The following is a 27,100-nucleotide window of genomic DNA, read 5'->3' as shown; positions in this document are numbered from 1 at the left end:
TAACAAAATGCGGTTAGATAAAACGTTCTTCGTTCAACTGTTTCCCAATGCATAGACAGCTATCCTAACACTTAAGGCATGGAATTCATGGGACGATGCCATGAATCAAGCCAGGCTTCAGAATTCATCTCAACAGCAGGTCTTACTAAATGCTGAGCGTGGGTGTGGGAGATAATGTGAGACACACACACTCACACATTCTCTCTCTCTCTCTCTCTCTCTCTCTCTCTCTCTCTCTCTCGAAGCCTCGGACAGTACAGAGATGGGCACCAAATAGACAGCTAGAGTAAAGACTGTAAAATCCCATCTCATTCCCTACTGATTTGTCTTTTTTTCCATTTTGCTAATAAGCTTTTATTTCTTCTCTCCCTCCTCCCACCTTTTGTTTTTAATGACTCCAAAATGAACACTACTCTTTGTTTTCCTTGTGGCAGAGCCATGATTGTTAAGGTTAAGATTTAGTCACAGTTATTTTTAGCAAAAGTCACAGGCAGGTCGTGGGCAATAAACAAAAATTCATGGAAGCCCTCAACTTGTCCATGACTTACTATAAATAACCAGGGGGAAGAGGGGCTGACTGCTTGGGGGAACTGACAGCCCAAGCCCCAGTCATAGCCTCTGGGGTAGGGAAGGTCAGCTTCAGCTGTGTCTGCTAGGGGGGAGGGTAGTGGGATGACTGCGCTGGGGGTTGGGGGGGACAGCTCTGGCAGTGATGGTGGGCACAGCTCTGGCGCCAGCAGTGCCCACGGGGCAGGTGGGGGTTGTGAATAGCTCTGGCCCTGGACAGCTCTGGCCGTGGAGGGGGGAAGGGAGACAGCCCTGGCAGCTGCAGGGGGAGACCACTCTAGCCTCTGCTGCTGGCAGCTCCAGCTGCTGTGGTGGGGGCTGAAGCTGAAGAAGTCATGGAGGTCCATTAATGTCACACAATCTGTGACCTCCGTGACTAAAGCATATCCTTAATGATAGTCACCATGTCAGCAGTGGACTGAGAGGTTGGTTTGGTGGCAGAAGCAGAGCCAACACTGCCCATTTATTGCGTTTTCTTCTAGTGAGTGTTCTTATTTTTTCTCAGCAACGAAGTATTGATGTACAGTAAATTGATTAGAAAATTTTGAATACTCCTCTCTAGATTACATATATTAAAGTAGGTGAAACTTTGAGCATAAGTCTGTTGCCCATCACCCTTTTAAATATAGTCTTTCTTCTTATGCTGCTGAGTGCTACCTTGGGCAAACTGGTCTTGTTCACCTCACTCAGTCACAAGCCAGAAATCCATTCTCCTATGTAACATTGGCCGTGTCTCAAGATGGGAGACAATCAGTACCCACTGATTTGTAAGCGCTCTCCCAACCACACCAGTGTGTGGCATAAGAAATTGTAATAAATAAAGTCTACGAGAAACGATATACAGCCCATGAGGAAGATGAACACTGAGGGCGGCTGGGAATGGGCGCAGTATTCTGGCTACTGCTATTTCCTGAGATACCCAGAGCAAACAGAACGCTTCTCTTGCTGGCATTCCAAACTTTCCTTGGTTCTGAGCATAATCGTACTGTAGGTGTAATGCACTCCAAGTTGGCACAACAGCTTAATTTGTTGTCTGATGTCTCTTTTGATCTGTTCTGTCAGCACAGTCACTGCATTAACAATGTGAAAGAAAACCGGAGATGAAAGGGCAGCCTTGTCACAATGATTTTTACTGAAATAGCAAACTTTTCTCTCAAATCATCTGTACTGGCTGTTCCTATAGAGCAGGTCCCAAAGAGTAACTACCTAGAATCTTGTAAGGTGTATAGAGAGCTCTACCAACCATGACTTGGAAAGTTCTGAATTCCCTGTTCTTTGAGAGTAACTACTTGTACCAAAAACCTGCTGATGGTTGCTGAGATCCCCACTTCTTGAGTTAAGACTTTTTCCCTCCTGTGAACCTGGCATCTCTCAACCCTTAATGGCAGTGCTACATCTCCCATGACCATACGTAAACTGGGCAAAAGAAGCATCTTCACAAAGTCAGTGTGAATAAGATCTGAAAGGACTGAAATGCAGGATGCTCTCCCTGTACAGTGCAGCTGTGATGTTCTCATATTCCAGGCTCACATCAAGTTTGGTAGATGGCTCACTTCTGGCAGGGAAGCTAACAATCTGTCTTGCTAAGAGGGCTTCACTATATGCAGCAAATTTAAAAAGGAACAGTGCTCTGCAGATGCCTCTTCAGATACTCCATGTAACGTGTGCTGCTGCTTTGTATCTGCTCTCTTGCCCTGCTCTCCTCTTATGGACTGATACAACTACCAGGCTCACACTTTAATTTCTGATATCACCTCAAATTGGCACTGTCTCAGGCTAGTTTGTAAATTGCCATTTCTTTTCCTCCTGCAGACTTCTGAATTATGCAAAGCATTCCAGATGGAACGATCTCTCGCCATTCTGTTCTGTACTGTATCCACTCGTGCATCTTTAGGCAGTAAGCTCCCTGAAATTGGTGTTTTTGTCCTCTTTTGGTCAACTGTATATATTTTGTAGTGCCCTGTACATTTTATGGAGCTTTTTTACAGACGCAGACCTCTATAGTTAGTTGCGGTTGTTTACCAGTTTCTATTGGAACCCCTTGTTTTCAGTACCATCATATTCTGACACTTTCACTTTTATGGGCTGAAACTCATAGATTCCAAGGGCAAAAGTGACATTTGTGATCATCTATTCTAGGCTGACCTCCTATATAGCACAGGTCGTAGAACTTTCCCAAAATAATTCCTAGAGCAGAGCTTTTTAAAAAAAAAAAACAAAATCCAATATTGATTTTAAAATTGTCAGTGTTGGAGAATCCACCATCCCCTTGGTAAACTGTTCCAATGGTTAATTACTCTCTCTGTAAAAAATTGACACCATATTTCCATTCTGAATTTATCTAGCTTCAGCTTCCAGCCATTGGATTGTGTTCTACCTTCCTCTGCTAGACTGAAGAGCCAAATATTTGTCGCTAGGTTTATACTTATAGCCTGTGATTGTCACCCCTTAACCTTCTCTTTTGTTAAGCTAAACTCACCATACTTGGTGTCATCCAAGGTTGAGCAAAATGGTTCAGCCATTTTAAGTAGAAGAAGAGTATTTTTTTTTTTTGTGGGGAGTGGAATTAATTTGTCTATTATTAATGCTTGTAACTATTTTTAATCAGTTTTTTAGATGAAATAGCAGGAGCTGAAATTTGAAATTGGGCAAGGACCAGCCTTCAGGAAAAATACCTTGGGAACAGAGAAAATTTGGCTTGATTTGAGTTTGGGCCTTTCAAAATGACATACCATGCATGCCCAGCAGATTCCTTTTTACTACACTCATTGGTTGTCCAGCTGAGGAAGCATTTGGTGCGCCTACGTGTAGTTGTAGCCAAATCTATTGAGTCCTCCTGCAGACCATGTAAGGTCTGAAGGGGTTGTGTGAAGGCCCCTGTGCGCTTTGTAAGTTGAGGCAGCACTCCATGGGTGCCTTTGGCTAAGGTGTGTGGAACAGCATGTTCCATTGCTTTTTATCAAAACAGTGCTACAACATGGAGTTTAAACAGACTAATATTGCAAATGCTTTGTAATCCACTGAGTTTCAAAGTCCTGGAAAGTGAAGGTGGTTCTTGATTTTCTTTGTAAAAAGAGCCCATGCAATTCCGGCCCAGACCTTCTTGAGAATATTGCACAGTTAAGCCGTCAGAAATCCCGAAGTGCTAATGTTTAAGCTGCATGGGCAAACTTCTCTCTGCTCCTTGAGTAAGCATTACAATAGTCTGTTATTACTTTAGTACCTAGAGCCATCAACCAAAATATACAAGACAGACAAATGGTTATGGTGGGAGGCTATACAAACACAGTGGAGGGGAAGTGAGTAGCACAAATTTACACAGCAAGTCAAGAGCAGAACCCTGGTCTCCTGACTCCCAGTCCAGTGTCTTGTCCACTAGACCATGCTGCCTCATTGGTCTCAGACTGTTTCTCAAATATAGTTGCATACAACGCATTTTTTTCTGTTTTATTTTTTGCTTTGGAGTAGTGGAGTGATGGGTTGGCGCTGAGGTGTTTGGGCTGGCCAGAAGAGAATGTTCTACCAGCGAAAATTGCTAGCCATATCTAGGGTGGATTTGGCATGCTCGCACCAAAAGTGGGCTTTCTTACCTGGAGTGAGGAGTGTTTACCCTTTCTCTCCTGTTTACTGGAGCAAATAAAGGGAATATAGCTTTAGGCTGGCAACTCTGTTGAACTCTGAGCTCTTTTAAGATGTCTGTGTGTTTGGCTCCTGATTTGCCATATGTATTCTAATTACCCTAAAATAATGATTCTTAGATTTTCAGCATACACTACAGATTAACAGGCAGATTTTCATTGACATCTCTCTTCAGAATCCATTGTCTGGGTCCCCTACTCCTCTCCCATTCATGAACACAAAAATCACTGTGGCAACTACAGCAGTTACTAATACGGGGAAAATATCAGGGAAAGTAGCTAAAGATAATAAATATTTTAATGCCTTTTTAGCAGCTGGAAACAAGGACCCTGTGAACAGCCACCTCTCTGTGGACCTCAAGTGTTCAAAGGTCCACAGTTCTAAACTCCTGTTCTAAACTATGCCATCTTTAGCAAAGTGTGGTCTCAGAATGAAGAAGGTGATTTGATAGCATGTAATCGTCCTTGGTTCTCTGCTTAAGGCTGAAGATTCTAAGAGGTGAATGGATCTCGTTTCCCCAGCCTCAGATGCCTCAAAATGTCTGGTCTCCATTTTGTAATAGATTGTATTCCAGTAGGGCTGTAAATACTGTGGGACCTTTTTAAGGAGACCAAAAATCTGTAGCCCTTTTGCATGGAAGATCCCTATCTCTGGCGCTAGGCTTGAGCCTCAGTTCTTCCCAACTGCAACTTTACTTCTTTAACCCCTGTTCCTTTCTTTCCTTTTCTTTTGCAGCCTCTGTGAATGTGCTTGTTCAGAACTGCAAGATTTACAATGATGCTAGCTGCGATATCTCTGCAGATGGGCAGCTCCTGGCAGCCTTCATTCCCAGCAGTCAGCGGGGCTTTCCTGATGAAGGCATACTGGCTGTGTATTCTCTGGCACCTCACAACCTGGGCGAGATGCTATACACGAAAAGATTTGGTAAGAATGCATAAGGGGGATGGGATGGGAGAGGTCCAGGACTGTTACTTCAGGAGCATACTCTTGGCATTGAAATGCCCTGATCTGAAGATCACAATGAAGTAGCACATCACTGCTGTAAGGAAGATTATATCAGTGTTCTGACTGGGCAATGATGTGGCACTTCTGTGGTGAAGCTCCTGTTGCAGAAGTCCTGGCTGATGATGAGAGTACTGCTGTGAAGATGTACTGGAATCCTAGTTGCTAATGGGAGGGCACTGCTGTGAGGAATCTCCTTGCAGAGTTCTAACTGGCATTGGTAGGCCTCTCCTAGTTCAGTGGTCACGGCAGCATGAGCTCATTATATAGTGGATTATAAGACAGATGAGGGAGTAGATAATTAATGAGGACATTGCAGAGCCACTGGCCATCCCTCACAGGAAATATCACCTGTTATGTTCTATCCCCAGGCCCCAATGCAATTTCTGTGAGCCTGTCTCCAATGGGCAGGTATGTGATGGTGGGACTGGCTTCCCGGCGCATTCTCCTGCACCCTTCCACAGAACACATGGTGGCTCAGGTCTTCAGGCTGCAGCAGCCACATGGTGGAGAAACATCCATGAGGGTGAGTATTCCTCTGCTGCTACAGCACTTTGTTTGTGTTGGTGTCTAGTTTAGCTGGCTGTGTGGCTCAGTGCTGTGGTTGCTGGCTTATAAGGCTAAGGGTCAAAAGTTTCCGTCCCAATGAGTGATTAAAAATCTACTAGGGACTTGCATACCACAGTGATGGAGCATGGTATCAGGATCTAAATGGAACGGAGCTGTGAAAATTTACTATGGCTTGAAGCCTGACATCAACCATGCAGCAGTTTTGTGTCTGTAGCATGCCCCATACTTGGAGCATCCCAAATATGAACATTACTACTGCCGGGTCAGTGTGTGTGGCAGCCATTCTGTGCTTATAAATATCTTGCACCCAGCCTGGGGTGTTAGAGTTGGTTTCACTAAGAAGTTGAAGAAGTCTCTCTGCTGGGGTATTGGGATTATTTGTCAACTCTGTTTGAAAAGTGCCTAACTTCTACCTGGAGAGCAGCCACCAGTGATTGGGGAAGGATGAGAGTTCAGTTTAGTATCTTGTCTGAAGGCTAGGCATGATGCTTACCACATCCGTGCAATGCTTATACCAAATGAATGCACTCTTGTTGCACTCTAAGTGGATGTTTCCTATCTAGCTTAACACAATTGCTTGAGCTGGTGGGGATGAGCCGTTGTCTTAAGGGTGGGAGAAGGTTTGTTTGTGCTTGTGCTCTGTGGAAGAACCTGGCTGTCAACCCAATAAGTCTGATATTTGTAGAGTCCATTTATCTCCTCCCAAAGCAATGGGCAAACTTAACAAAATGTGCACAGTGATCCCATCAACCACCATTGAAATTTAACCACTTCCACTGTAAAACATGGCAGCTGTTCAATACGGTGCTACACAACATTTAAGTGAGGCAGTGAGGTTGAAAACCATGCGTAGTTGAAACTGCAGAAGGAATGCTAAGAAGGCAGAATGATGTAATAATCAGAATTTAAATCTGGACGGGATACTGGAGTTAATTCCTATACACTTGAGGACAGTGTCATGGCATTTTCCATTACCACAGGAGAGCCACACTGCATCTTTACATCTCTGAAATATGCCTACGGTTAATGCATGTCTTTTTTTAATCAGTAATTACCCAGTAGGTGTCCCAAGTAGTGAGCTGTGGCTGTGAAGCAGTGGGATTAGTGTGTATGCCTGACTGGCTAAGGTTTTAAACCTTTTCATTTTGAATGGTGGTAGCTTTACACAGTGGAATAGCTTCCATAACGGCTGTTCCATGACGGATGCTACAAAGCCACAAATAGCGTTTTCCGTGATTGTTATCTCTGATTTTGGCAGTGCTTTCCTGGAGTGAGAGAGTTACTCTGAGACATCCCTCTGTAAGAATGCAGGGGAGACACTCCACCTCTCTGTTGGGATAAATTGCTTGGCTCTGCTTCATAACTCTGTGGTCAGTCTCCAAACTGCAGAGAGAGGGACATACCAGCACAGATCATCTAATGGTCAGCTGGGGTAGAGGCCTGAATATGGATGTGATAAGCAGCAGTGTCTAGTGTGATGACTGCACTTTTCACTGGTACTAGAATGTTTTCCATCTCCAGCTGTTTGAGGATCCCTCTGACCTACCCAAGTTTCACTGCCATAGATGGGTGTGTCACTTCCCAGGGTCCTCTTGTACCACATCATAAAAGTTAAAGGTGGAACAGTCTGTTTAGTTCACATCTCATCCATTCCCATAAGGAGCCAGGCCAGGATTGTTCCTTAAGGCCCATTCTCTAGATAGGCTGTTAAATCCCAATAAATGGGACTTTCCTCCCTTTCTGTGGGGACTGTTCCTCAGCCAACTAATTCTGACTATTAAGAAATATTGCCTAATAGTCAATCTATATTTTCCTTTTCAATTCCATTCCTCCTATTTGTGTCCCCTTGAACTAGTTTTAAACATGTCTTCTCCCTCCTTGGTGTGTTACACCCTTCAAGTATTTGTAGACACTTATTTTCTCCTGCTCTGAGTCATTGTTTAGCAAAGCAATAAATTGTTGTTCCCTTAATCTTTCCTTGTAACTTAGTCCTCCAGCCTCATACTTACTTTTCTTGCTCTTCCGAATTCTCTCTACATGTCAATGTCTTTCTAGTATTTGAGTGTATGTAATGTGCTAGGTGTAGTCTCACAAGAACCGTATAAAGGGAATATTTCCTCGTTTCTCTGGGATGTTAGGCTTAGTAGATGCAAGCCAAAATTGACAAAGTTCTGTTTGTTTTTTCTTTTCGTCAGTCTTCTGCATTGCAAAGTCCTATCCTATTTGCTGTTCACTCTCAGCATTACTGCTCCCCAGTTCTCTTCCTCCATCTGAATATCTCTGGTTTGGATTATTTTCCCCAGATGGATTAGCCCTATTATCCAGGTTGAATTTCATGTTATTTCCTGCCTGTATTTTGGACCTCTAGGGCCTTTTTTGTGTTTATATTTTTTTTCTGCACTGGTATTTGCTGCTCCTTTCAGTTTAACAGAATCTGCTAATTTCACTAATAATCTGTTTTTTCCATTTCCTAGATCGTTAATGAAGATGTTAAATGTAGCAGGATCTAACCCCATTCTCTGTGCCCCGACTAAATGCCTCTTTTCTGACCTTGCCTGTTAATCACAATCCTTTAGTCTTTCAGTCAGTTTTCAGTCAATATGACAGTGTCCATGTCCAGATCAATTGGAATTAATTTTACTAGCAAGATTTCATGTGGCAGTATGTCAAATGCTGTACTACAGTTGAGCTGTGCTGCATTTATTGCCTCTGCCATGCACTTTCTTTGTAATCGGTCCAAGATCTAAAAAATAAATGGAAGGCACAATAAAACTGCCGTTTGTTTTTTAAATGTTTATCTCATCATCTAGTTTTACAAATTGTTAACTTGTAAAAATGAGTCATCTTTGGGATTTGCAATAAGGCTGTTATATTGCTCTGTATCTGCTTCTGAGAGCATGTAAAATAAAACCACGGCCTCAATTAAGATGTTTTATAATAGTCTTAGCACACTCAGTGCTGACTAGTGGCTGCTGTATTCATATTCAGTTGAGTAAAAGATTGTTTGCAGCTTGGCAAGTGTGTAATAGAAAAAGTATTTTTTAAATAAGCACCCATTAAAGCTTCTATTCTTTGCTTTGTAATTTTAAAACAAGTACATTACAGATAAAGAATCAGTAATCATCCATATTGCCAGTGTGCTGACACAGTTTGTGACAAAGGAAATACTGCTTAACATTTACTTGTATTCTGTTTAAAAATCACAGCCATGCTCTATAAACCAATGCTCTGGGTGCTTGTTAAAATAATGTAAAATTAGAACTCCTGAGACCAAAGTCCAAGAGAAACAGCACTCCAAATTCTGTTGAATCCCTCAGAAGCTCTCCCATCACACTTTGCAGATGCTCTCCACCCGGACACAGGAAAAGCCTGGGAGAACAAATAAGCCTTGCAACATGACCTGAAGGTCGTCAGATTCCAGCTTTGGCAAGCTAACAGGGAATAGAATTCTATAGTTAAAACAGAAGCTCCAAGCCTTCATCCCTCTCACAATTAAGCTAGGGGTGTTGATTCTGTTTCCTCAGAAGATCTCAACAGCAACAGTATCAAATGGGAGGAGAGGAGACTAAAGTTATCAGGATCCAACTCATTAGGGATTCATAAACAAAAGCCAACATCTTCAATTGCACCTAAAAGCCAACTGTCATCCAGCATAGTTTGTGGAACCCAGGAGTAATGTACTCCATATAAAAGTGCCACATTCCTGAATTGCTTTAACATGCAGCCTGTGCAGATTACATTGCAGTGTCCATGCTTCTGTTTACAGTGAGCCTGGGTTTAATATTTGGGAGAGATTGAGTGGAGTTGTGCCCGTTAGGGTTGAGGTGAATTCACAGAGGTGCACTGGTAAAGAGCGCGGGCACAGAAATTGAATAGCCGAGGTGTGAAGTTAAGTATAATGTGTGTCAGCGCCATGTGGGAACACAGGACTGGGTGTTTAAGATCTATCGGGTTCTTTCCATCACCTACTCTGGAAGTTTTACCTGCTTGACGATTGGGATGGAAGTCTTCACTCACGCACATTTCTTTTTCAAATCCTGCTCGCTGTGTTCGCTTTTTTGCAGAACATGTAGTGTACTGGGCTCAAACTGAGTTTTACACTAGCAAAGCTATTTTGTTTGGGGTTTTTTCTTTTCAACTAAAATGGTTCTTCAATTTTGCAAGAATAAGATTTAAAAAAAATTCTTACAGTTGTTTCATTGAGATGTTCTAGCCAAATTATAAGCCCCTGAAAAATTGTAGTTTGTACATGCCTAGAGACTCGTTAGCTTGGCAGCTAAATCTCAAAGCTTTCATGTGATTGGACTGGACAGTGCATGATCCACTCTGGCGCTGTAATGGCTGAGAAGGACTTTCCCAGCAATTTCTCCTTGCGATTGCCAGGAGCTGCTGTGGCACCAAGCATAGGACCTGAGAGCGGGGAAACACTCCTGTGGTCCTGCTGCTGATGCCAAGGCAACCTGGAGTAGGAGGAGGAAGCAGATTTATTTGAATTCAGAGGAGTGGGGAATGTTGGTGGGTGGGTGGTTAGGATCCTGGAGGTGATGAGACCGGAAGGGCAGAAAGGTCTGTAATCACTAGAGGGCATTCTGTAAAATCTGGAATTGAACCCATTATTCCTGAGTCTCTGTATTCCTTTACTGTCTGGCACTTTGCAGTGGGTTTCACTGCTATTTATCTCCATCCCTCTAGTGCAGTGGTGGACAACCTGCGGCCCATCAAAGTAATCCACTGACAGGCCACGAGACAGTTGGTTTACATTGACCATCCACAGGTACAGCCACCCCCAGTGACCGTGGTTCGCCATTCCTGGCCAATGGGAGCTGCGGGAAGAGGCACGGGCTGCAGCGACATGCTGGCCGCTGCTTCCCACAGCTCCCATTGGCCAGGAATGGCAAGTCGTGGTCGCTGGGAGCTGTGGATGGTGGTGCCTGCGGACGGTCAATGTGAACAAACTGTCTCGCATCCCGCCAGCGGATTACCCTGACAGGCAGTAAATTGCCCACCACTGCTCTAGTGGCAGGTCCACATAGAAGATAACAGCCTTCAGCTCCTCTCAGTTACTCCATTAGCTCAAATGGTAAAAGACTGCACTGTGGATCTGAAGATATCAACCCTGCTCAAGCCTCCTGTCAGGGGTCAGTATGGTTTTACAGAATGACGTTTTTGTTTTTCAGTTTTTAAGGTGTTAAAAAACTTAAATTATATGTTTAAAAACTACATTAAAAGAACGTTAAGGTTGCAAAGTCAAACAATCTAAAGTTAGGAAACACCTGAATTAATGTTGCCTGTGTAACTTTATCTCTGCCCCATTGTGCCTATGCATTAAGATACAGTCTTTAAATTACACAATCACATAACCAAAACCTCTAGACTAGACATGGTTATGGGCTGAGACATTTGTAGTGGGGTGTGGCACTGTGGGAAATTTGCACTGCTGGTGCCCATTCTGTATTGTTTTGTGGATAACCAAAGGGCTTCGTTGTCTATGGATGTTGGGCTGGTACACTGTAAGAGTTAAGAGATGCATTCTCTGATGGGAAGATTATGTGCTGTAAATATTTTGCTCTGTCCACTGGGGCCCACACCTGTAGAGCCAGGAAAGTCTAGAACTCAGAGTAGGTGTTTCAATGGTCTGGAAACTCCTGCAAGCTCTGTTTCTAGTGCACCAATATGGTATTAGGCACCAAATACAATAATTAAATGTCTCATCCAAGTAGGAATATCAGTTTTATAATGCCCATTGTGTGCTGAAGCGAGAAATAGGGTATCTAAGATAGTCAGCTACTAACCTGGTAAGAAGAAAAGGAGTACTTGTGGCACCTTAAAGACTAACCAATTTATTTGAGCATAAGCTTTCGTGAGCTACAGCTCATTTCATCGGATGCATACTGTGGAAAGTGTAGAAGATCTTATTATATACACAAAAAAACATGAAAAAATACCTCCTCCCACCCCACTCTCCTGCTAGTAATAGCTTATCTAAAGTGATCACTCTCCTTACAATGTGTATGATAATCAAGTTGGGCCATTTCCAGCACAAATCCAGGTCCGTACCCCCCCCTCCTGCTGGTAATAGCTTATCCAAAGTGACCACTCTCCTTACATTGTGTATGATAATCAAGGTGGGCCATTTCCAGCACAAATCCAGGGTTTAACAAGAACGTCTGGGGGGGGGGGGGGGGAATAGGCTACCTTGCATAATGACTAAGCCACTCCCAGTCTCTATTCAAGCCTAAGTTAATTGTATCCAATTTGCAAATGAATTCCAATTCAGCAGTTTCTCGCTGGAGTCTGGATTTGAAGTTTTTTTGTTGTAAAATAGCGACTTTCATGTCTGTAATCGCGTGACCAGAGAGATTGAAGTGTTCTCCGACTGGTTTATGAATGTTATAATTCTTGACATCTGATTTGTGTCCATTTACTCTTTTACGTAGAGACTGTCCAGTTTGACCAATGTACATGGCAGAGGGGCATTGCTGGCACATGATGGCATATATCACATTGGTGGATGTGCAGGTGAACGAGCCTCTGGTAGCGTGGCTGATGTTATTAGGCCCTGTGATGGTGTCCCCTGAATAGATATGTGGACACAGTTGGCAACGGGCTTTGTTGTAAGGATAGGTTCCTGGGTTAGTGGTTCTGTTGTGTGGTATGTGGTTGCTGGTGAGTATTTGCTTCAGGTTGGGGGGCTGTCTGTAGGCAAGGACTGGCCTGTCTCCCAAGATCTGTGAGAGTGTTGGGTCATCCTTCAGGATAGGTTGTAGATCCTTAATAATGCGTTGGAGGGGTTTTAGTTGGGTGCTGAAGGTAACGGCTAGTGGCGTTCTGTTATTTTCTTTGTTAGGCCTGTCCTGTAGTAGGTGACTTCTGGGAACTCTTCTGGCTCTATCAATCTGTTTCTTTACTTCCGCAGGTGGGTATTGTAGTTGTAAGAATGCTTGATAGAGATCTTGTAGGTGTTTGTCTCTGTGTGAGGGGTTGGAGCAAATGCGGTTGTATCGCAGAGCTTGGCTGTAGACGATGGATCATGTGGTGTGGTCAGGGTGAAAGCTGGAGGCATGTAGGTAGGAATAGCGGTCAGTAGTTTCCGGTATAGGGTGGTATTTATGTGACCATTGCTTATTAGCACCATAGTGTCCAGGAAGTGGATCTCTTGTGTGGACTGGACCAGGCTGAGGTTGATGGTGGGATGGAAATTGTTGAAATCATGGTGGAATTCCTCAAGGGCTTCTTTTCCATGGGTCCAGATGATGAAGATGTCATCAATACAGCGCAAGTAGAGTAGGGGCGTTAGGGGACGAGAGCTGAGGAAGCGTTGTTCTAAATCAGCCATAAAAATGTTGGCATACTGTGGAGCCATGCGGGTACCCATAGCAGTGCCGCTGATTTGAAGGTATACATTGTCCCCAAATGTAAAATAGTTATGGATAAGGACAAAGTCACAAAGTTCAGCCACCAGGTTAGCCGTGACATTATCGGGGATAGTGTTCTTGACGGCTTGTAGTCCATCTTTGTGTGGAATGTTGGTGTAGAGGGCTTCTACATCCATAGTGGCCAGGATGGTGTTATCAGGAAGATCACCGATGGATTGTAGTTTCCTGAGGAAGTCAGTGGTGTCTCAAAGGTAACTGGGAGTGCTGGTAGCGTAGGGCCTGAGGCGGGAGTCTACATAGCCAGACAATCCTGCTGTCAAGGTGCCAATGCCTGAGATTACCAGCAGGAGAGTGAGTTTGTGTTGGGGGGGGGTGAGAAAACCTTGATTTGTGCTGGAAATGGCCCACCTTGATTATCATACACATTGTAAGGAGAGTGATCACTTTAGATAAGCTATTACCAGCAGGAGAGTGGGGTGGGAGGAGGTATTTTTTCATGCTTTTTGTGTGTATATAATATCTTCTACACTTTCCACAGTATGCATCCGATGAAGTGAGCTGTAGCTCACGAAAGCTTCTGCTCAAATAAATTGGTTAGTCTCTAAGGTGCCACAAGTACTCCTTTTCTTTTTGCGAATACAGACTAACACGGCTGTTACTCTGTAACCTGGTAAGGACCTTGAAGATGAGAACCAGCACCTTAAATTGGATTGATATTGAGCAAGGAACCAGCACGCACCACCAGAGTGATATGATCCAGTCTGCATGTTCTGCTGAGGGCATGATGAGGTCTTGCACTCTATAGTAGACACAATCTGCAGTTGGTTCTGTCAGCCTCACCTAGGGAGCATTGTGGTATCCCAGCCTTGAAGTAATAAAGGCAAGCATCACTGTGGCCTTGTCTGGGGAGTTGGGTGCAGTAATCTTGTCAATCAGAGAAGGAGACATATATTTCTGGAACCTGCTCGCCCAAGCATAACACTGAACGGAGTGTGACTTCAAGATTTGCACCAGTCTGACTGTTGATTGAGGGGTCGGTCATGATTTCTTAAAGATTTTTCAAAGTGTTTTCTCTTATCTTACTTAGGTTAACTTTAAGACAACCGTTTCCTCTAGTTGCTTATTCATTTCAGACATTTAGGCAGCTGGCTGAGAGCATCTTCTGATCCAGATGAGGATACATATAGCTTGTTTCGTCAGCATATTATTGACACTTGATCTCATTTATTGTTCCACTGAGTGCCCAACAGTCTGAGAGCAGGATGGAGTGGCAGCTGTATGTGAATCCTTTGCTTTATTACTTTACGATACTGTAAATTTTGCTTTCATTCTCTCAGCATGACATTTAACAGGCAACTCAAAGGTACTGTTCTTGGTTCACTGGCTGAATTAAAGCTAAAAATTAGCAGAGGATCATCAGTTCTTTGCCATAAAAATGGCCATAATTTTTTGAAATTATTGCAGCATTGGCAGATGTCAGAGTAATTTGCTAGAGATCAGCAGTAGCTTAGGGCACAGTCTTGTTTGTACAGCATTCATATCTGCACTGACATACATTTATCTGTCTTCTCTTATGCTGACTGCCCATTTTTTCAACATGCTTGCTGCTTCTGTCCTTTTATCTGCTTCTCCCCTAAAGGACAGAGCCTGTTTGCTTAGTTTCTGTTTGCTGCTTCTTCTGTTCTTGGATTCAGATCTAGTACTGGACAGTACCCTCTGGTTTTTGAGGCATTGGGTTTCTTTGCCCTTTTTATGGCCTTTGAGAGAAACTAGCAGGAGATGAAGGAAAGTAATGAGGCTCTTTGCTGAAAGAGCATTATGTTGCTGAGTGAGAGGTGGCATTTTTGTCTGAGATGATTAACGCCTTCCTAAGATTCAGTCCTTGTTAATTTTCTTCAACCCATCTGCTAGTTGATTATTAAAAGAAGCTTCCTAGACAATTATGTCATGATAGGCTTCTGAGATGGGTTACGAGGCTACAAGACCAAGAACTCCCCTGAAGAAAGGAAGAGTTGGGTGTGCTCTAATGAGACCTGCATTGGTCTAAGGGATGACAATACGCTACATGATCAAGAGCAACGAGTAAGAAAGTGGCAGCATTTTATCTTTGTGTTGAGTTTCTCCTTCCCCCATAGCCTCATGTCCTGCTCATCCGTTTCAGGAGATAGGCCAGGTATCTTCATTCATAGTCTGTCAACACTAGGGGTATGTCTACACTATGGAATTAGGTCGGATTTATAAAAGTCAATTTTTTAGGAAGCGATTTTATACAGTCGATTGTGTGTGTCCCCACTAAGCGCATTAAGTCAGTGGAGTGCATCCACAGTACTGTGGCTAGCGTTGACTTTCGGAGCGTTGCACTGTGGGTAGCTATCCCACAGTTCCCTCAGTCTCTGCCGCCCTTTGGAATTCTGGGTTAAGCTCCCAGTGCCTGATGGGGCAAAAACATTGTCGCGGGTGGTTTTGTGTACATGTCGTCAGTCGCCCCTCCCTTTGTGAAAGCAACTGTAGACAATCATTTCGTGCCTTTTTTCTGTGCGGATGCCATACTACTTTCAGCAGACGGTGCAGTAGGACTGCTAACCGTCATCATCGAACCAGCGCTTCCGCTGCAACTGTGCTCTCCTGAATCCACCTCGCAGGTCCTCTATATGACCGTTGTCATCCACCACTTCCGACTTCCACTGCAATTCTGCTCTCCTCCTCTTGTCTCGCCATACCACGGAAAGCATGCAGCCCGCTCAGCTCAGCTCACAGACACCGCAGCTGCTGTGTCCTGGTGCTAATGGCAGCAGACGGTGCAGTAGGTCTGCAAAACTGGTCATCCAGCCACCGCTTCCGCTGCAACTCTGCTCTCGTCTCGATAGCAAATTTCTCTATGTTGGCTGTCATGGGCTCCCGCTTCCACTGCAACTGTTCTCTCATGAATCCACCTCGCAGGTCCTCTCGTTGTTCTCTATAAATATCTATTCTTGTGGCATCCATCGTCAGCCATCGCTACCGCTGCAACTCTGCTCTCCTGCAGACACCATACCATGGCAAGCATGGAGCTCGCTCAGATCACCATGGCAGTTATGAGCATTGTAAACACCTCATACATTATCTTGCAATATATTCAGAACCTGCAAAGGCAGGCGAGGAGGCAACGGCAGTGCGGTGACGAGAGTGATGAGGACATGGACACAGACTTCTCTCAAAGTACGGGCCCTGGCAATTTGGACATCCTGGTGGCAACAGGGCAAGGCCCGGGAAACAAGCACAGACTGGTGGGACTGCATAGTGTTGCAGGTCTGGGATGATTCCCAGTGGCTGCGAAACTTTTGCATGCGTAAGGGCACTTTCATGGAACTTTGTGACTTGCTTTCCCCTGCCCTGAAGCACAAGAATACCAAGATGAGAGCAGCCCTCACAGTTCACAAAGGAGTCGCAATAACCCTCTGGAAGTTTGCAACGCCAGACAGCTACCGTCAGTCGGGAATCAATTTTGGAGTGGGCAGATCTACTGTGGGGGCTGCTGTGATCTAAGTAGCCAACGCAATCACTGAGCTGCTGCTATCAAGGGTAGTGACTCTGGGAAATGTGCAAATCATAGTGGATGACTTTGCTGCAATGGGATTCCCTAACTGTGATGGGGCGATAGACGGAACGCATATCCCTATCTTGGCACTGGACCACCTTGGCAGCCAGTACATAAACCAAAAGGGGTACTTTTCAATGGTGCTGCAAGCAGTGGTGGATCACAAGGGACGTTTCACCAACATCAACGTGGGATGGCCGGGAAAGGTACATGACGCTCGCCTCTTCAGGAACTCTGGTCTATCTGAACAGCTGCAGCAAGGGACTTACTTTCCAGACCAGAAAATAACTGCTGGGGAGGTTGAAATGCCTATAGTTATCCTTGGGGACCCAGCATATCCCTTAATGCCATGGCTCATGAAGCCGTACACAGGCACCCTGGACAGTAGTCAGGAGCTGTTCAACTATAGGCTGAGCAAGTGCAGAATGGTGGTAGAATGTGCATTTGGATGTTTAAAAGTGCGCTGGCGCAGTTTACTGACTCTGTTAGACGGCAGTGAAACCAATATTCCCATTGTTATTATTGCTTGCTGTGTGCTCCACAATCTCTCTGTGGAGTGGTTGGGTGCCCGGAGACCCTTCTCCCTCCCCCGCCCCGTGTTCTTGTGCGTCTGGGTGAGGAGGCTATGGAACTTGGGGAGGAGGGCGGGCAGTTACACGGGCTGCAGTGGCAGTCTGTGCTCCTGCTGCCTTTCCTGCAGCTCAACCATACGGTAGAGCATATCAGTTTGATCCTCCAGTAGCCTCAGCATTGCATCCTGCTTCCGCCATCACGCTGCCGCCACCTCTCCTCTCGCGTATCCCTCCTGTCCTCACGTTCATTTTGTGCTTTACTGTACTCTGACATTGCTTGCCTCCACACATTTTGCTGAACTCTTTCAGTGTGGGAGGACTGCATGAGTGCAGTTTTTTTGCCTTCTTATCTGTGCTAGCCTCTTGGACAGAGACAATATGGGGAGCGTTGAAACATTTGCAGCTGCGGGAGGAAAAAAGGAAGAGTAGTGTTTAAAAAGACACATTTTAGAGAACAATGGGTAGACTCTCTCATGGTGAACCAAGTTTTTAACATTACATAGTTCATGTGCTTTCAGAACAAGGTTGCATTTTGCCTCTTATATTGAGGGCCTGCCGGTTTGGTGTGAGATCACACACGCAGGGCCTGGCAACAGAATTCGGCTTGCAGGCAGCCATGGTAAGCCACAGTCTTTTGGCTGCTTTAACCTTCATAACATGGGAATGGTTTCAAGCAGCAGCGCCCTCCTTTCCCATACCAAGCACCCATTGGGTTGGCCATTTAAAAGGAGGGGCTGTGGTTTTTGGGTTAAGGTGAAGCACAAACCCAACTAAACCCTCACAATTCTCTGGGGCGATCACTTCACCCCTCCCTCCACCGCGTGGCTAACAGCGGGGATGATTTCTTTTCAGCCACAGGCAAACAGCCCAGCAGGAACAGCCACCTCTGAATGTCCCCATAATAAAAGCACCCTATTTCAATCAGGTGACCATAAATGATATCACTCTCCTGAGGCTAACCGAGAGAGATAAAGAACAGATGTTGCTTGACTGCCAGCAAACACTGGGACAATACGCTGCCATGCTTTGTTATGCAATGATTCCAGACTACGTGCTACTGGCCTGGCATGGTAAAGTGTCCTACCAGGGAGGACTGAATAAGGCTGCCCTCCCCAGAAACCTTTTGCAAAGACTTTGGGAGTACCTCCAGGAGAGCTTCATTGAGATGTCCCTGGAGGATTTCTGATCCATCTCCAGACACGTTAACAGACTTTTCCAGTAGCTGTACTGGCCGCGAATGCATCCCAAGTCTTCAGGGCAAATTAATCATTAAACACGCTTGCTTTTAAACCATGTATTATATTTACAAAGGTACACTCACCAGAGGTGTCTTCTCCGCCTTCAAGGTCCGGGAGCCCGCCTTGGGAGGTTTTGGAGGGTATTGGATCCAGGGTGATAAACAGTTCCTGGGTGTCAGGGAGAACGGTTTCATCCTCCACCTAATCATCATCTTCCTTGTCCCCTAAATCCTCATCCCTGTCGCGTGAGACTCCTCCCTTGCAGGAATCCATGTACGGGGATGGGGCAGTGGTAGGGGCACCCCCTAGAATTGCATGCAGTTCATCATAGAAGTGCATGTCTGGGGCTCGGACATGCCTCCTTGGTTTTTTGGTAGGCTTCCCTGAGCTCCTTAATTTTCACACAGCACTGCTGCGTGTCCCTGTTATAGCCTCTGTCCTTCAGGCCCTTGGAGATTTTTTTCAAATATTTTGGCATTTTGGAACGGAGTTCTGATAGCATGGATTCATTTCCTCATACAGCGATCAGATCCAGTGCCTCTGGTTCAGTCCATGCTGGAGCTCTTTTGCGATTCTGGGACTCCATGGTCACCTCTGCTGATGAGCTCTGCATGGTCACCTGTGTCACACTGGCCAAACAGGAAGTGAAATTCAAAAGTCCCCAGGGCTTTTCTTGTCTATCTGGCTAGTCCATCTGAGTTGAGAGCGCTGTTCAGAGCAGTCACAATGGAGCACTCTGGGATAGCTCCAGGAGGCCAATACCATCGAATTGCATCCACACTACCCCAAATTCAACCTGGTGATGTCCATTTCAGCTCTAATTCCCTCGTCGGGGAGGAGTACAGAAATAGATTTTAAGAGCCCTTTAAGTCGACAAAAATGGCTTCGTTGTGTGTACGGGTACAGGGTTAAATCGATCTAACGCTGCTAAATTTGACCTAACACTCGTAGTGTAGAACAGAGTTAGGAGTCAGGGAGTTAGGTCCCAGTTGAATCAGTGTATCCTGAAAGGCGAAAGTAGGATCTTCTTCAGCTCTGTTGGAGTTGTAGACTAAATGGAATACGAAGGCAACATACAGATTTATAGTATCTCTAGAGTGAAAAATAAACTTAGAAAACGTGATCCTGTCACATCTGGGGAAAATGAACACAGTTCGAAGAAACTGCTGTCTTGTTGCACATAGCAAAATTTAAGGTGAGACGCACCAATTCCAAGAAAGCCAAAAAGATGAGCAAGAACCGATTGATTTATCCCATTATGACTAGTGGGAAGAAACATCTATTGAGCTGAGAGTGATGAATTGCAGGGAAGGGCACAGACTAACCTATCTGAGCAGGGGTGAATCCATGAAAGAAGGCACAAGATGTGTCCTGAAAGATTCAGGGCCATAACTCACCTCCTATTTGTGCCTTAATTTAGGGAAATTCTTACCAAACTGGAAACTCCTAGAAAGATTTGCCAAAAATCCTTGCTTGCAAAAGGCGCATTGATAACAATGTTTATATATAAAATGTGTTATCGAACCATTAATAACTCGACCTAAACCCAGTCATTGTGTTCACATGCACTCGAGGCCCTGTGTGGCAAGCTAAACCTAAACTCTGCTACAAGACTGTTGGAAGGTTCTGGCACAGCCCCACAGCATACTGAAATTCACCAACAACTTCATTGTCACTTTTAAAAATAGGAGGTTGTGGTCTGAATAAATGTGGAAATGAATGACAGTCCGCACAGGAGGACTATCGTTACTCTGACAAGTTGTTGGCTTTACAGTATACGTAAATTTTCAGCTGTCGGTATGCCATGGATTTTTGTATTAAGTGCCTAACTGTATCCATAGAAGATGGTGCTGAAGCTGTAGATCCTGGCAACTAGTGAGGGACACGTGGGGCTTGCAGCATCTGAGGAAGAGTGGGAAGCAGTTTGGGATGTAGGATAAGCACATATAGGGAGTTATTCTGCAAAAATAATAATTAATGTTGACCGTTAAATGGTCACCTTTAGATTTCCAAGTTAACACCCAGCTGAGGTGAACAGGGCAAACAAAAATTGCATCAGTTATACAGAGTTCATACTTTCACTATAATCTTTGCAATAAAAGAGCAAAGATATTTTTTTAAACGCAAGCTGAGATTCCAGAGCAGCAAGGAGGGAATTCTACAGCTGGGGAATTGCAAAATACAGAGCCCAGATCAGATTACTTTTCCTTAATTCTGCCTCAAGTTATCCCCTCCCTCGTTGCCAGGTATTGACAAGCTTTCTGTTTCTGAAAAGCACTCTGCACACATGTTAACATTGTGTAAATAACTAAAAAGACTCTGATCTGTTAGCCAGGGCAAGATGTATGTGGATTTGGCCTTGGAATGAGCTCCAATTGGATAGGGCCATGTCTGTACTTGATTCTGCTCCTAAGGCCAGGTCTATGCTACAAACTTTTGTGCACATAGCTTAATCGGGTGTGATGAGGTATGATCTCTGACCAACATAGCTGTTCCAGCAAAAGCCTCTAGTGTAGGCACAGTTATGCCAGTAAAACTGTGCTTTTGTCAGTACAGGTTATTTCACTTGGGGGAACCTATACTGACAAAAGTGCAGTTTTGCCAGTATAAGCTGTGGCCACACGAGGAGATACTAAAGGCCTGCATGCAGAGTGTGAGTCACCAGAATGAAGAGGCATAGAAAAGTCCAGGGAGAAAGAAGGATGCGATGATTGGAGGACCTCCAGAGTGATCCCAAGGGCCTTCACACTTGCACAGTTTGTTAACCCATAAGCTTGAAAAAGAGCACAGTTCCTCTTCAGGACTCCTACAGGTGAAGCTTAATGGCTCTCTGCCACCTTAGGGTGGAGTGCTTTCAGTCTTGAACTTAAAGGTCAGCTGTCTCTCAGCATCGGGTCCCCATTGACTTCCCTCATTATAATGCTGTTTGTTCAGTAGACTGCCTTAGAAATATGCCTCCTTAAACACAGGTTGATACTCTCAAGGCACTTGCCATTCTTAGGCTCTGATCCATTTCCGTGGCTTTCTATACTCCAGCCCTTTTCTGGTCTCTGAGACTGCTCCACTCCCAGCTCCCTCTCCAGTGCACTTCATGCACCTCCGTTTTTCATGCTTTCTTTCTGCAAGCATTCTGCCTCGGATGAGAGCCTGCGTTCTATTTAAAGCTACCACTGATAATGTGTAACTGTAACCAAGTGCCTCCTGTACCATTCCAGCCACTTCTCCCCCCCACCCCCCAACCCACAAGGTTGGAGCATTACAGATGACAAGATTTTTCCCCATGTAAACAAGTTAGCGGCTGTGCATTTTTATTCATGCAGTCCCTCTTATCGAGACTGATTTAGCAGCCCCATTGGCTGCTGGGGCTAAGTACAGGTAATGGCCAGAGATTTATCAGCATCTCACAAAGGAGAAGCGCCTCATTGAGAGCAGAAATGCCTCTCTATTAAATTTAAAAAGGAAGAAAAGCAAGAGCTCCTGCTGAGTTTCACTGGCTGCCTGTGTCTTCAGCACAGCCCATAGCTGCTTTCTCCTCTTCTCCAACTTCAAAACATGCTCTTCTTCCCTCGGTGCCTAGTGTAGGAGAGGGAATGTTTCCCACACCCCTCCAAGGAAACAGGAATCTCCCTCTGCTTTCTATCCCTTCCCTTAGAGCTGGGAAGCCGTTGGTCAGATGCTTTTGTCATTGACGTGGCACCTGAGATGTGGTGCTGCTGGGACTGGGGCAGTGTCTGCTGGCAATTGTAGCATAAGCTTGAGGGCAGCCTGCTGCCTTCTTGGTGTGAGCAATATCCCAGGCATGGGAGTTCCCTTTCCAACTCTTCTCATTGGCAGCCCCCTTAAATGCAGGGGGAAGGTGGAATTTAAACAACATTGTTAGGTAGCAGCCGTTACCTTAGGATGGGGCAGGTGGAGGAGCAGCACTAGATGGATAAGTAACACTTTTTTCAGAGGTAGGCTGTTTGAAGAAAAATAAAGTCCCCATCCCCTGGAGTGAGAACAAATTAGCATCATAATTCTGTGTGCGCACTGTGCCCTAAGCGCTCTCAAGCCCACCCATGTATAGCAGCTTGATAGCTTAGAAGGAATCCTCAGGAAAGATTCCTTGAGGCTGCTGATCATCATGAAGCCTTTCCTGGCTTCCTGCCATAAATAAATATTTCACTTAATACCCAAACATTGGATGTGACAGGTGTCACAGTGCTGATGCTCAAGCACTGCTGAGATGGAGGGCGAGCAGCAGCAGAGTTTGGAGCCTTCATGTTCTCCAGCGTAACGTATGCAGAACATTTCTGGGTATTGGACCTCTGTTCATCCATTTCCCCCCTGCTTTTATACCCCTTCCTCCTCAAAGCTTTATGTTCTGGACAAATCACTCTACAGAGATGCTCCTTGATTAGCACTGAAGGGGGCTGTAGGGTGATGGGGGTGTGCCTGTTTTTTGTGAATGATCATTATAGACACGCAGCTTCTGTGTTCAAGGAGAACGAAATAGATACCCTTCCCCAACCTTCACCCAAGATGTAAGTGACTGCTTGAAAGATAATCTTTGTGAGACATCTGAAAATGTGAAAGCACAGTAACAAATGATTCAGCTGAGTCTCTTCCTACCCTTCAGATGCAGGTATGTAAACTGGAAATGGTTGTGTGTATTATCCTCTCTTTAGCAGAAGCTACTTTCCTTTGATACCACTTATTTATGATGGTGTAAGAACCTAGCTAGACACTACTGGGATGTGTCTAGAGAAAATCACTTTCCCTTTCGACATTCCTGGATTTGGTGACACCCCATCTTCCTCTGGTCCCCTGGGTTCAGAGTCTTGCACACATCCCTGAGATTCAGTGACCTGCTCGCAGTAAAAGGTTTTCTGGAAGCACATCTCTTGCTTGATGAAAAGGCATTTTCTGACTGACTGTAGCATGCCCCTTTTCCTGGGTCATAATGTGCCATCTGAAGAGGGAAATTATATGTTACCTTTGCATCACCTGTTGGGTTCAAGGCCTCAGAGACATGCTCTTAAGGATTTGCTCGGCAGCTTTCCAGACTCCCATTCTCTGAAATTTCCCAGCACTGGAATCAAAATTCTTCAGGATCTCGTACCCAGACACTGGTTTGATAACAAGAGAAACATGGAGTGGATAGTGGGTAACTTACCGGGATAATGAGGTGTCTGGAATATCCCTGGTTATGGAATGTTGAGTCAGTAACCCAGGTATACTAGGGTGGGTTTGAATGTGGTAATAAATGACAAATTCTGCTGGCCAGTAGGTGGTAGAACTTGAAAATGTGCCATGCTTGCTGGAAATATCATTGCAATTGCATAGGTGAAACTGGTGCCTGAGTTAAATGAAGTTGTCAACCCCCACAAGTCTGGAATATGTGGAGAAAGTACAGCTGGTCCCATAACTCTTTGGCTGAAGTGGAGAAGAATGAACATTAAGTGGCTTCTTGATCTTACGAATGCTGTACCTACAAGTATAGAGCTGGAAACGCACCTTTCCCAGCAGGCTGGTGTCGGGCCCTCCTTCGTGAATTTTCCAGATGGCATGCTTGTGTGGTTGAAGTATTTCATGAACTTTTCATAAGATGCTTAGTGTTGCAGTGAGACAGAAAGAAACAGGATCTGGTCCTTGTTTAGGAGAGAAGGGTGTGTCTAGTAGTTTTCTGAGTGCCCTCCTGGCCAGGGCACCTGCACATGTGAAAGGGCCCTGGTATTCTCTGTGTGTGGGTGGAAGGTCTTATGAATGGATGCGGGTGCAGCAGCTCATCTGTATGACTGCATCAGACTGATCAGCTCGGTCCTGGTTACTGCTGCCAGGGGTGATTGTACCAGTGCAGGTGTTCTCTCTCTCCTTGTATCTGTGACTCACCACGCACATGGATGTCAGCACCTCTTAAAACTGCATGGCATTGTCCCATTAGCGAGGGATGTGGGAAGCAGCAGGGGAGGGGAACTCTTTGGGGCTACTGGCTGTACAGAAGGGAATGGAGAAGTGGGTTGAATGAAGCAGATGTCGCTAGGGAGAATTTCCAACCGTTCTTACCTTTGAGATTCTGCCTTTAGCTATGAGTTTGGCAACAAATTTAATGCTCTTTGCTGTTGTAAGCCACTTTCTCCTCCTTGACCCATCAAAATCCACACTCCCCATTTCGAAGAGTGCACCATAGTCTCCATGGCAACAGGTGCTACTAGTGTGCATGTGATTTTTGCTAGCTAGTCAAGCAGGAGCAGAAAACGGGATGGCCGTACTGGAAGAGTGGGGGGTTGTGAAAAGTACTTAACAAAACATCAGGGACCTGTTCCTTCCAGTCTGACACTGAGCTTCTGTGAACACCACTGACTACCAAGGGCAGAGATAGTGACTGGCCTCTATCTTGCAGAGAAATCCTAAAGGACTCATTTGCTATTCTAAATGTGGCCCTTTCTGAGGAGAGGCTGAAAGTTGCCTGTAGCTAGAAATAATGTCACATAATTCTGCTGTTCTATTTATTTGTCTGACAGTTGCCAGGATAGGGCCCCCAGCACCTAGGCATTCTATAAACATGTACTAAAATAGTCCCTGCCTCAGAGCTTACAGTCTAAATAGACAGGGGTGGGAGAGGAAATGGAGCCACAGAGAAGTAAAGTGACTTGCCCAGCATCTCACAGCAGGTCAGTGATAGCTCTGGAGTAGAACCCACGTCTCTTGGGTCCCAGTCCAGGGACTTAATCAACAGATCATGCTACCCCTGGATCCTGAGCTGCTGCTATTCCAGGCCTAGGTCCCCACAGCTGTGACAATGCACCACAGTGCTAACCTGCAGCACCCCCATACTGTTGTAGGCAGTATTCCCCATCTCCTGTGGCCCACCACCAAGCAGGCTATTGGGCCTCTTCTGAACAAAGATTGTCCAGTTTGGCCAAACTTATGTTGAAGTTTTGATGAGCTAAAATTGACTAGTGGTTCTAATGGGAACACGCATTTCACTTGTGACTCAGAGCAGATTAAACCTCAGACCTCTTGAGAGGAAAGTCTAGACAATTGGCATGTCACTTACGATTGCTCCAGGTCAGCATTTTAACTTGTTTCCTGCGTAACCCTCCTTAACCTCCTTAATGTATTGTCTTTTTTAAAGTACCTCTTGGTCCTCCCTCTGAAGCCCCGGTGCTCAGAGCCCACTATTGGAATCTGCCCTGGATGGTCCAATGATCTGAAGCAGCTTTCCCCACGTAACCCAATGGCCAAACCAGCACATTGCTGCTCTTTTCCATTTCTCCCACCATGGTTTTATAGTCTGAACCTCTCCTAGGTGTACCAAATTTCCTGACTATGGGGAGTGTGGCTGGCATATAAAATCCCGGCCCATAGGAGATTGAGAGTGCAGATGGAGAGTTCGCAGACTTCTGCGGAGCTGTTATGACTTAAAGTTGAGGGAGATCAACACAAGTTTGAGCCCTGCAGTATTGGGCTCAAGTGAGATTGGAAGGCAGAGGCAGCTGGTGCTTGGTATGGAGCAAGCCGTAGCTTAGGGTCTTGCTAAGGGAACAAAATTGATTTGGTGAAGGGGACTGTGGTGGGAGGCAAACTGAATTCAGAGGGTATATGTCACTTCTGTGCTTGTGCGTCTCCTCGATAAACTCTGGACTCAACATTTTCTTCAACGCTCTGCAGCCTGGAAGTTAACCAGTTGCTAAAGGCAATTCAGGAAACAATTCACATGGATTAGATCCCATATTATCTGTAGGGCTCTGGTTTGTTTAATAGCTAAGCCATGCAGGTAGCTGTTTGGGCCATTGCTGTTGGAAGCCAGCACATTTCCTGGCTGGCACAGTTCCCCTAGTTGTGTGATGGTGAGAGCATGAAGATGGGAAGTGGGGTTAATAAAGGGCCAGAAAATTCCCAGTTGTGCTGCTGTCCAGCTTGATGTGAATATACCACCAGCTCCCAGCTTTCTTATTAATTAGTGCCAGTGAAGAGACTGTGCAGCTGTGGAGCCCACTATCCAAGTGAAGATCTGATGATGGAGCAGCTGTCATGCTCCCCACAGCTATCTGCTGAGTGCTCTATTAAACATTTGTGGATGTATGTACATGTTTCTATCAGATGCTTACTCTCGCTGACCAGTTAGTTGTTTCTTGGAACAGCCTGTAAATAAGTGACTAACCGCCCTGCCCAGCCGTGCTGCTACAGGGGATTCAAGTGTGTGAGCTGCCTTGGCAATGCTGATTTTTATTGCCCTTTCAAATAATCCTTTTCTGTGGCTTTTTTCAGAGAGTTTTCAACGTCCTATACCCGATGCCTGCTGACCAGAGGAGACACGTCAGCATAAACTCTGCTCGCTGGCTACCTGAGCCAGGCCTGGGATTGGCATATGGCACTAACAAGGGGGACCTGGTGATTTGCCGACCAGAGTAAGTGGCATGGCTTAACCTGAGGGAAACCTTAACCGTTCTGCTTTTTATGGGGAATCAGGCCGGGGTGGCTTCTCCTCACACAGGGCTGTGTTAGGGGGCAAGGAGTCGGACTCTTTTTTTAGCAGTTGTAGCGTTTACTTCAGTCTTTGAAAATTAAAGTAAC

The 27,100-nt window shown here is 45.2% G+C and overlaps 1 protein-coding gene across 8 annotated transcripts in view; it reads left to right on the top strand.

Annotated features, from left to right (window-relative positions):
* The window catches only part of AMBRA1 (autophagy and beclin 1 regulator 1), a 198,170-nt gene that overhangs the window by 125,296 nt on the left and 45,774 nt on the right, over nt 1-27,100 (top strand). For all 8 annotated transcript variants that reach the window (XR_013346346.1, XR_013346347.1, XM_077818615.1 and 5 more), the window contains 3 exons: nt 4,942-5,130; nt 5,580-5,734; nt 26,795-26,934. Coding sequence is in view for 6 of the 8 variants with exons in the window: in XM_077818615.1 (XP_077674741.1) it covers nt 4,942-5,130; nt 5,580-5,734; nt 26,795-26,934 (484 nt within the window). In the remaining 2 variants the exon portion in view is untranslated. The remainder of the gene's footprint in view (nt 1-4,941; nt 5,131-5,579; nt 5,735-26,794; nt 26,935-27,100) is intronic.

This window comes from Eretmochelys imbricata, chromosome 6 (assembly GCF_965152235.1).
Source record: "Eretmochelys imbricata isolate rEreImb1 chromosome 6, rEreImb1.hap1, whole genome shotgun sequence".
Lineage (NCBI taxonomy): Eukaryota > Metazoa > Chordata > Testudines > Cheloniidae > Eretmochelys > Eretmochelys imbricata.
The sequence above is the reverse complement of the archived record's forward strand: the minus strand, read 5'-3'. Positions and strand labels throughout refer to the sequence as shown.